The sequence below is a fragment of the Scomber japonicus genome, chromosome 17 (assembly GCF_027409825.1).
Source record: "Scomber japonicus isolate fScoJap1 chromosome 17, fScoJap1.pri, whole genome shotgun sequence".
Classification (NCBI taxonomy): domain Eukaryota; kingdom Metazoa; phylum Chordata; class Actinopteri; order Scombriformes; family Scombridae; genus Scomber; species Scomber japonicus.
In genome coordinates, this window is record NC_070594.1 from 25,458,196 (window position 1) to 25,471,604 (window position 13,409).

Here is a 13,409-nt window from a genome sequence, read left to right on the forward strand (position 1 = left end):
GTACAGCCTTATTGGCAAAAAAAATCCACACTGTGTTGTATTGTGAACCTGCATCAAGAGCTTTATTTTTGTTTATATTGTGCTCACATATGTATACTTCTCATTAAAGTTGCATTTAATCATATCACCACAAGCTAGGTTTTTTTGGGGGGGATTAATGGGGACCAATAGAACATTTTTACCCTTGGGCCCCCTGTGCTTCCTGTCTATCTACATACTATCATCTAGGTAAATATAACATACAAATCTTTAAAAAGACAAGTAGGGTACCTGGAGCATGGTATTGATGCAACCACATCCATTTTGTGAGTCTCTTTGAAGTTATATAGACTGATCACATCGTTGTTCAGTGAGGCCAACTCAATGCAGCCCACAAAAGGAGCAAGACTCAGAGGAGGTGGGAGCTAGGTGGAAAACAATTGCTATAAGTCAACATTTGGCAGCAAAAAAACCCCAAAACAGATGATTGAATAAGGTTTCATTTGTATTATTAAAGGATTATTAATAAAAATACATTACCGTGATATCATCTGGGACACCGCCGACAAAGAACACTATATCCTTGGGGTCGATGTCAAATAGTGAGTCGGTGCCCGGAGCCTCGCCTTTCTGGATGAACTTCTGCTCGTCTGTGGTGAACTGGCTGGGGATGGTCAGGAAGACCTTTCCATGTCTGCCCAGCCTGAAACAAGGAACACAAAGAAGCATGAGGAACCAAAGTAATCACCATCTGGCTTTGAGAGACATTTTAAGACAATATTAAGATCTGAGGCTCATGAATGCATAGTACCTCTCTACTTTGATGTAGTTGAAGACTGCAGGCCATTGGCTGACAGGCTTTGAACCTAGCGGGATCTCGACATCTTCGCCTCCAAGGTTGTACACGTACACCAGGTTGTCATTCTTGATGGCCAGTCCCATGTAGTCTTTCTTACCCTGGGGAAGAAAACGGCAGAAAGCATCATAGAATGGTGCATTATGGTGAGCAAACACTACTAAAAATACTGATGAAACTGTTCATTTCCCTATAATGGGCTTTTTTGTTGTTGGCATATATAATAGTTCACCATAGGGGTATTAGTTTCCTGCAGGGAAATTATAATATTTTACATAATTCCACCTTTAAATATAATAAAAACGGTCTACACCTACTCTATGTGTAAAGTGCCTTGAGATGACTTTTGCTGTGATTTGGCGCTATAGAAATAAAGATTGACTGATTGATTGCAAACAGTGCTCATGATGAGGCTATTATTCTGCTCTGAAAGCTGTAGACAAACAGTACTGCATAGATTACAGTGGAAGTGAAATCACCAAGGTGAAGTGCAGTTAAAGAGAACAGACAGGCCTCACATTGGGTAGCCACACGGTTTCTGTTCCCTGAGGGGCAGGGGCTAACGGTATTTATGTAAATGAACTCCATCTTTGAAGGCGCACACATGCACCATTGTCACCTTCGTCTCTTGGAGACCTTTGAAAGGGGCAACTGTGCGCTTTCAAAGGCTGTCATTCCTGCTCCCATGATCACAACAAACTATTCATGTCCACAAGCTGCTCTCTGCCTTTTATCTTTGCCCTCGTCCTCTGGGTGCTAGTTTGTGAAGTTTCATTGTAAAGTTTCAGCAGCAACTCTTGGCCTCATACCCTGAACCCTCCCACTCCCAGAACGAATTTAAATGAGGGAAGAAAGGTGAAGTTGTACACCTTATTTTAGATTTGTGAGCTAATTGTACTTGTCTAAGTTTTCCCCACAAGTGCCCAGATTTGTTTTATCCAATTTAACTTATTAAATAAACCAATCCTGTTTTCCCTTCATTCCTCACATTTCTATCTCCCAGGTATAAGATGACGCGGTCCTCTATGTGGTCCTCGTCAGGGTCCACTCGCATAAACAAGCTGATGGATGTCACTGTCTTCAGTTCTTCCATGTTGGTGTGAGGATGAACCTCCACTGCGGACCGACCGTTGAACTTCATGGATACTCGGACCTGGAGTAGAAAACATACCGAAATGACTGTGAGCTTCAGGAGACCACCAACAGTCATTCCTCAGAAGGAAACTTCCCTGTCAGTTCAAACTGAATAAAGAGCTTTTCACATGTAGTGATCTGGTCAGAACCTTGGATCTTGGACCTGTTTTATGTAAGACAGCTCACACAGTTAGTGTGTTGGTATGACTGTTTAAACCCTGCATAGGCATAGTTTTTTTATGAGTGAAGCGTTGCCTATATACATTGCAGACAATCTGAGTTTTTGAACCAACGTGACAAATCTGGAATATATCTAGTGTCTGCTTTCATGGTAAATAGCATGGCATCCTACATGCTGATTTTAAAAATATAATATCCATAATAAAGGAGCTTCTGTACTCTGTATTTGCAAGCAAATAGCAGAAACTTTATGCTAATGATACTTTAAAAAATGCTAACATCACTTGGTTCTTCTGTTCTCTTAACCCATGCTGTCTGTGTATGGTCTGAGTCCTACTCTCAGTTCATGTCATAATACCTACTGCTAGTGACAGCCATTTAGTACTGGGATTCCATGTGTAATGCTAGCTAGTAAGGTGTGTAATAGACAGATTTGGAAATGTGTGTCAATCTCTAAAAAGTAATTTTACTGGCTTCCTTCATTTATAAAAACTGAAAATATCCCTGATGTGGTCTGAGTGCATCTTTGATGGTTTGTAAATGGGAAACAGGTCTAAGAGGAAGCTGAATTTCACTGTCTCACATTTCACCACATTAAAAGTATGAACTCACTTTCTTGGCCACACTCCTAGCCTGGGCTATAAGCTCTCGGATCCTGATGATGTTGGTGGTCACGTTGTTGACAGGCTTCTTCTCCTCAACCACCTTCAACTTGCCCAGTAGCTCAGGAACAAGTACATTTAGGTTGTCCACTGCAATGAACATGGATCAAGAGGAAAATAATTACTCTAAGATGGTATTGAAACACAACTTTGATTTCCCACCGAGGATTTTTAAAATGTATGATATTGTCCTGAACATTGTAGCAGTTATGATACCTGCTTCCTCGGCAGAGACTATGGCTTGTTCATAGGCATCTGTAGAGTATTCGTTGTTTCTCATGTTCTGGGCCCACTCCTCCACCTTTTTACTGATGGGGGTGATGGTGTGAAGCACTTCTACTGAGCGGTTAAGAGTCCCCTCAGCCACGTTCATGGTAAACTCCAGTCGCTGTGGTGTTCTGTCTGGAAAGCGTCACAGAGGGTAAGAAAAGAGCAAATTCTGCTATGCCCAAGCATTAGCATTAGAACAGGGGACAGAGACATGTGGCCTACTGTCACTAATACCCGATGCTGAAAGGTTTAGCTCTGCAAATTACAAAAAATACATCATCACACCCTACCCTGATGGCGTCCATACAAATAGTTTTGGATTTATTTATTGAGATTTTGATAGCCATGCACCAGGCTATTACAGCTGCTCAGCCAAAGCAATCACAAGAAAAGTTCATGTTGGCAACAGCTGGACTTCATGGGAAAAAATTATCAACAATTGTGAATGCGTAGAATCATTGGCATACAAGTCTGGTGGCTATTAAAATCACTGGGAAGACCACTACAAAGTCTGCAAGGCGGACCAAAAGGATATTATGGTAACATTGTAAGTGAGGACAACCAAAACAAATCTACCTTACTGGAAACTATTCGAGGTAAATGAAAAAATACTTTTTTAGTCATTTGGGCATGGTAAAAGGTAGATGGACTGATAGATATAAGTAGATATATATCTAGATATAGAGGGTAGGTAGGTATCTAGAAGGTAGATATAGCAACTCTCTAGTCCTCCGACCACTCAAAGCACATTTATACTAAAAGCCACATTCATCCATTCACACACAAATTGACACACCAATGGCGATGGCTATCAGGAACACTTCGGGATTTAGTATCTTGCCCAAGGACACTTTGACATTTGGGGTCGAAAATCAATTAAAATCCACCAATTAGTGGACAACCTGCTCTACCTCCTGAGCCCCAGCTGCAGGATAAGTGACCCTTTGATTCATGCATCAATGGAACAGTCCAAAACTTTGAGAACAATGCTTGTTGAAAGGGGAAATAGTAGCAAGTTCCGTCTAGCTAGCAGGATCTGACTACTTCTATAGTGTCTGTGTTAAGCTAGGTCAAACACCACTGACACCCCTCTGCACTTGATATTCTAATATGAAATGTGCACTGTATCTTCTTACCTGTGTGAATTCCATCGATATCCTGCACGATTTCTGCAAGTTTCTTGCTGTTTTTATCCATTGTCTCTTTGGTTTCCTCAATGTATTTCGTCTCGTCAGCCACCTTAGCTTTTACCTCTGTAACAGAGAGATGGTTATCTGAGGTCGTACACATTAATGATGACCCTTAAGAGAAACCTCACTCTGTCAAAGTACTGTACCTATTTGTTCTGAATGCAATGAAACAGACTCCTTGAAAACGCTGTCACTATTTGTTACCAGGTAGTCGAGCTGCGTGTTGATCCCATTAATGGCCTAAAACAGAGAACACAGAAACATTAAGCTTCAGAATGTTGACAGGAATTACAGTGAGTGTGTGCTGTATATTTCTGTTATTTAACGTACATCCTCAGCTCTTTGGGATAGGTTCAGGGTGGTGAGTGAGGTGATATTGGCATCGTCGATGTACTTCACTATGTTGTTGTAGACGTTGGCAGCACTTATGGCCTTCTGCACAAAGCCATTGGCATCGCTCTTTTTCAGATCCCTAGAGAAGACAGGATGATAGAAGTTATAGTGTAAGGTTTTCTTAATGCTCATAATATGGTGGAAATGACTGTGTAATGTGAAAGTGACTCAAAATCCTTATTGTTTTATTTCATGTTTTATGGCCTACACCTTTATTTATTACTTGGTTTGCACATGGTTCTAATGTTCTTCTGTGTCTCTATTAGGCAATTGTTTGCTAACCTGTTTGCCTTAAAAACTGTGTAAATAGTGTAATAATATTTCAATGTTGTGTTTACAGCTTGTTCTACTGCTCCAAGTGGCCAGACAAGTAAATGCAGCGTTAGATTTCAATTAACATGTTTTCAAATGTAAATGTTAGGTATATGATGAGTTATTTCCTCATCATATACCTTGAAGAGCATATGAAAAATGTTCTTGCTTTCTGCTGTTGCACCTTTAATATGTCACTCTAGTCTGGTGCTGCTATTTAAAAACTGTGGAAAACAAATCAATAAGCCACACTGTTGCACTGGTTGACATGTTCATTTCAACAGACACACTAGTTTATTTTAAGCCAATCCCACATACTCCGTTCTGCTGCTGCAAATATGAAATGCATACTAAAGTTTTATTAATCTACTGTTTAAAATAGTCCCCAACAAATGTGCCATATCCTTCAGCACTCAGCTGTAACAGTTAAAAAAGACATGAAGACCGTTTTATGTCTCCAATAGGAACCACTGAGCTTGGAAGTAGTTGAGGCATGTTAAGGAAAGCAGTGTGAGATGCACTCATGCACTATTGTTTTTTCTCTTTTCATGAGTTTGACTATTTATGACTAATAAGTTATACAGAAAGCTGTCTCACTCCTCCAGTTCGTTGGCCTGTCTCTCCAGCTCATCGGCGTGATCGTCAGCACTCTGAATCAGGTCTGTGTCAGCCAATGAGAGACTCTCCGCCTTCTCCGTCAGCTTTTGACTGGCACCATCGATGGCTGCGTGGTACTCAGTCACATTCTTTACACACAGATGCACACGCAGACAGACACACATTACACATATGACTTACTACTTGCAAAGACATTCAGCTGGCTTGAACTTATGTCCCATCCTTAACAATCTCTCCTATTCTTAGTAACATCCTCAGAACTGTATTTCTCCTTGTGATTATACACACACACACACACACACACACACACACACACACACACACACACACACACACACACACACAAACAAAAGCACACGTCCAAGCTAACATTGTTACCTCTGGATGATTGTAATTCCCTACAGAGTAACTCAATAGTGAGCTACTTGACTAAAAATGGAGCACTGTTTGAGAACACCGCTTACGCAGTCTCCAGCAATCCACAAATTGCTTCCAAATTAAATTGGCCAGCTTTTGAATTTGACACAGGCTGCATCTCAGGAATCCATTTCATGAATAAATTCAATGCATGACCCGAGATACTGCAACCCATATCACAGTCTATTAGATTATGGTACATACTCCCTCATTCTGTGAGCAATAAAGAAAACCTGAGCATCATTACACAGCAGGGACCCATAGATTTTTCCAGCCTCACCCTTGATCCAGGCTTCAGAAATATCAGGTCATGGCCCTCCACAGCTTTGTAGCCCTCACCTGCACCATAGCATCCACCTCAGCCACAGTCTTCTCTGTTTCCAAGATGAAACCACTGGCTATTTCCAGAGTATCGTTGACAGCAGTGTGGTCTTCAGTCAGCCTCTCCTGCTTTGCCTGGGAGACATGGAAATAAACATGGTGAAATTTCATTATTCAAGCTTCAGAGCTTAAAGTCCAACATTGTTGTTTTATTTTGGGTGGGTTGGGTGACATTTATTTGGCTTTATTAGATTGGGTGCAAGAGAGTCAGATAGGAACGAGGTGGTTGCAACAGAGACTCAGACCAGGGACATTGTGATCAAACCCTTGGGCCACCTGGAAGCCCTGAACCACTATCTTAAAAGAAATAGTTTGTCATTTTGGCAGATAGGCTTTTTGCTTTAATGCTGAAAGATAGATGGGGAAAACTAATACAACTGTAATGTCTGTGTTAAGTTTGGATATCCTAGAACACACACAGTGAAGTGCAAACAATCAAAATACATTGCACAGTTCTTCTTCAACATCCCAGTCATTTATTCACCAAACAGGTGAGGCCGTTTGAAACAAATCACCTGATGACGGCAAAATAGCCAAAAATGTTGTGGTGGTGGTGAAAAAAACATGGTGTCCTGGGGAAAGATGTGAGACATACAAAATGTGACATGTCAAGTAAAGAGGTTAGCCTAGCTTAGCATAAAGACTGGGAGCAGCTAATTGGCTCTGTATCAAAAGTACGGCAACCAAAATCTCTAAAGTTCTTTAATTAAAATGTATTGTGTTTCTTTAATTTGTACACAAACTTTTGTAGTTTTAGGAAGATTCACGTTTACCCAAAAGCTACAAATTGTCATGTCTGCCGGCTTTCAGTCTTCATGCTAAGCTAACCTAATCACATTCCAGCTCCTTAACCTTAACACCAACAAAGAATGTAAGTATATTTCTGAAAATTAGTCAGACCATTGTGTTACAGTAAAGTGAGCTCACTCAAGTTGTTTTACAATGAGATTTAGCTATCAAACTTTAGTTTATAGTTTACTTCTAGTTTTGCTTGAATTGTGTGACACAAGTTTAGTTTATGTGATGCAATGACTTTCACACTACGCTTAAATTAATAGATTAAAAACCATGATATTGGGGCGTCCTACCATAATATTGAGGTACTGCAGCCATACTGTAAGTGTGGTAGTTTTTAAAATAACTTAAGGGTGGCCCGTAATGCATAGAAGAGTAATAGCAGTGAGTAATAGCAGTGAGCACTGGTTCAGTAGGACAACATATGCAGTGCAGGGTGAAACCACAACAACAAGAACATATAGCAGGTTTCAGGAGGCTTTGTGGTTGTGTACTCTATTTTAAATGATACTTCAGTGAAGAGTTATAATATCAGTTTCTTTACTGTTTAGTAAGCAGGGTCAGATGGTATGTGGATGTTGTAGATGGACGTTTACAGTACCAACACCCCACCTCCAGTTTGACCACTGCATGACTGAGTTTGGCACAATGATGAGCTCATTTGATTGGCTGTGGTAACCCAGCACTGTGCACTGCACTGTGGCTGCAGCTGGTGTCGGCCGGTCTGTGCTGAGGCTAGGAAGAGCCCCAGATTAGGAGAGGCACCGTGTTTGGTTAGCGCACCATTCATGGCATTGATTTACAGCAGAGGGCCTGATCATGGAGATCTCCACCCCTGATAACACACGTGCACACAAAAACACACGCACACAGACAGGCACATAGACCAACACAGAACTGAGCAGCAGCTGTTCTGCTGGACAGCAGACCCATAATGTCAACTCAGGCATGACGATAAGGGCTAGATTACAACTTCCTGGATCCAAATTCCAACCACACATGATTTTACACACTTGTAAATCAACATGTCCAGAGACATGATATTAAAAATTCATATAAACTCAGTGACTGGAAGAATCATACTAGTGGTATATTTATGTTTTTGGCAACCACTTTTCAAGGCAGATGTTTGGATGTTGAAATGTTAGATGTGTTTTACCTGGCAGGCATTTACTGGATTCTTCTATTTCACTACGACTTGAACATGAAGTTACACAAGGTTCACACCAAATAGGGTTTAAATCGATCCATATTACTATGACACGACATTGAAAAAAAAAGAAAAAAATTAATGGTTGCTTCAAAGGTAGGAAAACACATTAAGTTAAATATGAAAACTGCATGCTTTTGAAAATGCAGTATACAGTAGCATAGCAGACAAAACACGTGTGTATGTGCATTTACAATATTTACACATCCAGCTGATGCAGAACAACATCAGCATTCGTTTGGAGGCGTACTTTAACTATTTTATCTCTGTTTTGTTGTCTATAGTCTTCTGGGAAATATATATGGCTCTTTAGCTTCTCGACTGTGTTCACCAGCTAGTTGCAAACTCTCTTTGCCTGCCATTTGGTGCTCATCTTGGAGCTGACACTGGGTTTATCAGAGGGGCTTCACTAAAAAGAGCTCAATGCTGCTACTGGAGATAAGGTTGGTGACAGAGAACCAAAACAATACAGTTGCTGGCTGTAAAACCAAGCAATGAGCTGAAATATGCTAAAAACCTGGAACTGCAGTCAGGATCATTCTTGGTACAGTAGTTTTTGACATTTGTCCCATCATAAATATATAAATATTGAGATTAGTGCAGCTCTAACTCTTTATACAGCACTCATTGAAATCACTGGAAATTCAAAATTTCAACCCTAGAGAGTTATTACACAAAAGCAAAAAAAGTAATGCAATATCCCCATATTACATTACTTTTTTTGCTTTTGTGACTTTTTCAAAATCTTTCATCTTTATGCTGCAAATCAAGGTCAATAAAGTTACCATATATGGTTCCTTGCCGGTCTAGGATAATTTTCCAAAAAGTCTATATATAAAAAATCCACATGCTTCTACAACCTCACAGAGAGGAGTGGGGGGGGGCTATTTTGGATGTTTACAAAAGTTACCAAATACAGTTTTTTGCCCAAAAACAGGTTAAGATGGTGCTTTTCCAAATCTCTTACAATCTACAAAGATTGTTTGGGGCATCTTGAACCATAATTTGATTGACAGTGCAGATATGGACAGAAAAACCTGGAGTGAGAGAGATGTTTGACAAAAGGTCCCCCGGTTGGACCCGAACCAAAGCCTTTGGCACCTTCAACATTAACCTACTATGGCACTCTAGCTATCCCTATCTCTCTCTATCTCTCTCTCTATCTCTGGCTATCAAGAAGATATTCCATAAATCCTCCAAGCATTTACAATATCTGCATACATGCATTACCTCACCTCTCCTGCCTATCTATCATATTGACTGAATAATGTTTGGTTGTCAGTGTTATGGTTTTGGGATAAGATGAATCTCCTCTATACAATAGTGATTCTGTGAATTGGCTGTGGGTTGTACCATGGGGAAAAAGTAAAGTCATGTTTCTATGTGTAGGTTCTGGATATTAGCATGGGAAAAAATTCAGCGTTGCAGCAGAATCTACCCCGATACAGGCCTCCTCCTAATGTAACAGTCCCAAGCTCCCACAGATGGTTTTGTGTTTCTGTTCTCTGCGCTTAAATACCAAGAGTAATAGACTTCTCTGACATGCCAAGAAAACAACAACCAGATCTCTCTCACACAGCCTTTAAGGAATCAGCAACTCTGCAACGCTGGCTAACGAAAGGCTCTTCTTGTTTCTTTAAAGGCTCGCTGCCTCTGTGTGATCGAACATAACTCAACGTTGTTTGAAACATTGTGAGTGGAGATAAAGCAGACAGTACTCAACATCTCCCTGCCAGCACACTCCCCCACAGCAGGGAGGAAGGACTGCTGGCTCTTCAGCAGCATTGCATACTAATGAATCCATACAGACAAACATAGAAGGGAGAAGGGAGAAGGGAGTGCTGGAGGACAGATGAGACAGGGGAGCGGCACTTGGCGGGAGCCTGGCGGGGGGGTCATGGGAAATCACCTCATTCCTCTGGAATTTGAGGACACTGGCTCGGTTCCTGTCCTCCGTCTCTTGGACTGTGCCGGCTGCTTTGTGGAGGAAGCCCTGAGCGTCCGACAGCTTGGTGGTAAAGCGGGACAGGACCTCCCTAATAGGCGGGAGGCGGCCATCTGTGTTCATCAACTTCTTCTCCAACTGACGGATGCGCCTCAGCACTGGAATCAGGAACATGAGCTGTAACTTCATCATCACTGGTGTCACATTTAAATGACTCATGATCACCATACTGTTAAACTGTTGCTTAGCAAATATTGCATGCTGTGTCTAAAGATATCATGTGTGTATCTATAGACATGCTTGTCCAAACTAGGTTTACCACAGTGCTATCAAGTCTTTGTATTTCTTTTTTTTATGATAGGAAAATATATGGAGCATTGCACACTGGCATCACTTGACTGGCATCAGCCACTTCATTCATGCTTCAATATCGATAGCTCATTACATCTGCTGATCAGCCACCAGCTGACTACTAACATTCAATCACATTTATGCAGGTGTATATGAACATTTCCCACTTATGTGCTAAATTTTTGGTATAGTTCTCTTAGTGTAATCCTTGTTACTTACTATATGTAAGAGGTCTCTCAAAGAGCAGAGCCTTTGTATTTAAATGTAACTGTATAACCAACTGAAAGACGTTTGAGAGAATGAACTCAGGATTTACATCACTACTTATCCAAAAGTACACATTTTGCTTTGTTCATTGTGTGCACAGTTTGCTTTGCTCAGCATGGAGATCACAGCTGGGTTAGGTTGGTATTGGAATTGGTTTCTGGCTTTCACACTGTAAAAACACTTGGCAGCTGTTCTGGAAATTTTAACAAATTTCCTCTACACTATCCATCAAATCAGTTTTTGACTAAATTTGAGGCATGAAATAGGCCATGACATGCTGTGGCAGAATCTTACTAAGTACTTTTAATAGCTTTTGAAACTTGGAACTCATTATCAATAGCAGATTTTGAACAGTTCTCTCAGGCTAACATTTGAAGAAGAGTAAACATCTGAAGCCCTATGACTTTACAATATGTTTACAGAAATTAAAGTTGCAGGAGAAAGTCTTAATCTTAGCTCTTCATCAGAATGGTAAATATAAGAATACATCTGGATTTGTTTGTGAACTACTCTATACTACTCCTTACAGTCATGGGCTTCAGTAGACTCGTCGGTGGCAATGGGCTCTCGTGGCGACAGGTCCAGTTTCCTCATCCAGGTCACCATTCCCTGGGCTGCCTCAGTGTTCTGTCTGGCCACCTCTGGGTCCACATCCTGGTGAACACTGTACAGCTCCCAGTCATGGATCATTTCTGCACACAAAGACAAACACACACAGTTGTGTTAGCAACCGAAACGCATAATTGCCCAAGATTACAAGTGTAGATTTAGAGGTTAAATGGTCCCATAAAGTTCAGCACTCGTAAAATACTATATATTTGTGCTCAGGCTCTGCTTTAAAATCGCTCTATGCTTCCTGTAAAATAAACTCCCGAAAACTAGTCAGTAAGATTTGAAGATTTCTGCTACAAAAGTATAAAAACAAATGCTTACTTTTACAGTTAATTTATTTTCCAGTCAAAATATGAGGGTAGCTTCTATGTAAAAAATATCCAATCGAAATATTCAACTAAAAACCCAAGAAAGCCCCACAGTGAGTATTTTAACATTAGCAAGGTGGGAAGATATGAATAAGACCCAACTGAAGGCTAACTTTAGTCAGCTACCTTGTTGTACATGGCAGCTGTGTGCTTGCCAATGAAATAATGCTGCTGTTACCCTTTTATCTTAAGCATATATCAAATATGTGATATTTGCTATTGAATCATGGTTTTATAGGCTAATATACAGTAAATGTTAGCTTGTCCACAGACTTGAGCAGGAGTTTAAAAAATACTATCATATCTGTATTTTATGTTGACGTTTTCAATGCAGGATGAGTTAAGACATTAATTTACGAGTAGATACAATTCACATAAAACTAAATTAAACACTTTTAATAGGGATAGACAGCTCATGAAAGGTTTATGTTTTAGTTTTAAAATAAGTGATTTTGGTATTGAATCATGGTTTTATAGGCTAATATAAATGTTAGCTTGCCCACAGACTAATGTTAGCCTGTAGACAAGCTAACATTACTTTATGTGATGTCAACCAGGTTGTATTCTTTTGTAATATTATGTCTTACACTGCTAACATATGAAAATTTAGCTCGTTTTTTAACCTGACAAAAAAAAAACATTATTTAAATGCCAATTAAAGTCTTGAAATGTGAGCATACATAACAACAACAACATAAGTGGCACACCTCATGTTTGTGGGCCCTCCTCTGTTTTTGGCTAACATACCGTAACTGGATTTAGTCTCTACAGTAAGACTAAACTACATGACACTGATAGAAGAAGGGAGTCAGTTATACTTGAGCAGAACTGTCTGGTACCTTCAATGCGCAAGTTGAGCTCAGTGAGGTTTGTGTTGAGCTGCTCAGCCAGGGTCACAGTCTGCAGTGTGTCCTCATCCAGCTTCTTCCCAAGAGTCTTCACCACCATTTCCTGGCAAACGTCATACAAACTAATCAGTGACAATCAATCGGGGGCTAACTTCTAAACAAAGTTGCACCTCCAACTTTGTGACTTGTAGGAAGATCTAAACAGCTTTAATAAGTCTGGTTCAAATCTAGAGGTTGTGTTATGTATGTCCCTGCAGTTTAAAGCATCCACAGAATTTGATCAATGTACTTCCTTGTACTGAAGGCAAGATAGACAAGCAGTTTTAAACAAATGATATGCAGTTTGGGATGACATATGGTAAGGAGGGATAATGCATTAAGGAAAACCAGGGGAAAACATTGGCTTAAACTTCTAAAGCCATTATAAATGTTTAATTGGCAGTAAACAAAAGATGATGACTTTGCTGACCGATTCTCCCAGCTGTTTGATGTCTAACACCACATCGTTTGTGTTGTCCTCCAGGTCTGCGGCCTGGGCGTTCATCACAGAAGACTTGTTTCTCCAGCCTTGAAACTGAATCTGGGAACAAAGCAATTAATTTCAGTTAACAATCTATAATG

The 13,409-nt window shown here is 40.3% G+C and overlaps 1 protein-coding gene across 1 annotated transcript in view; it reads right to left on the reverse strand.

The window, feature by feature from the left end:
- The window catches only part of lama4 (laminin, alpha 4), a 32,816-nt gene that overhangs the window by 8,732 nt on the left and 10,675 nt on the right, over positions 1-13,409 (reverse strand). Inside the window, exons 10-24 of the mRNA XM_053337220.1 lie at positions 13,258-13,368; positions 12,780-12,891; positions 11,488-11,652; positions 10,307-10,500; positions 6,351-6,467; positions 5,574-5,722; positions 4,602-4,743; positions 4,418-4,511; positions 4,218-4,334; positions 3,028-3,213; positions 2,762-2,901; positions 1,824-1,988; positions 791-936; positions 520-682; positions 271-404 (exon numbers count right to left, since the gene is read on the reverse strand). Coding sequence (XP_053193195.1) covers positions 271-404; positions 520-682; positions 791-936; positions 1,824-1,988; positions 2,762-2,901; positions 3,028-3,213; positions 4,218-4,334; positions 4,418-4,511; positions 4,602-4,743; positions 5,574-5,722; positions 6,351-6,467; positions 10,307-10,500; positions 11,488-11,652; positions 12,780-12,891; positions 13,258-13,368 — 2,135 coding nt within the window. The remainder of the gene's footprint in view (positions 1-270; positions 405-519; positions 683-790; positions 937-1,823; positions 1,989-2,761; positions 2,902-3,027; positions 3,214-4,217; positions 4,335-4,417; positions 4,512-4,601; positions 4,744-5,573; positions 5,723-6,350; positions 6,468-10,306; positions 10,501-11,487; positions 11,653-12,779; positions 12,892-13,257; positions 13,369-13,409) is intronic.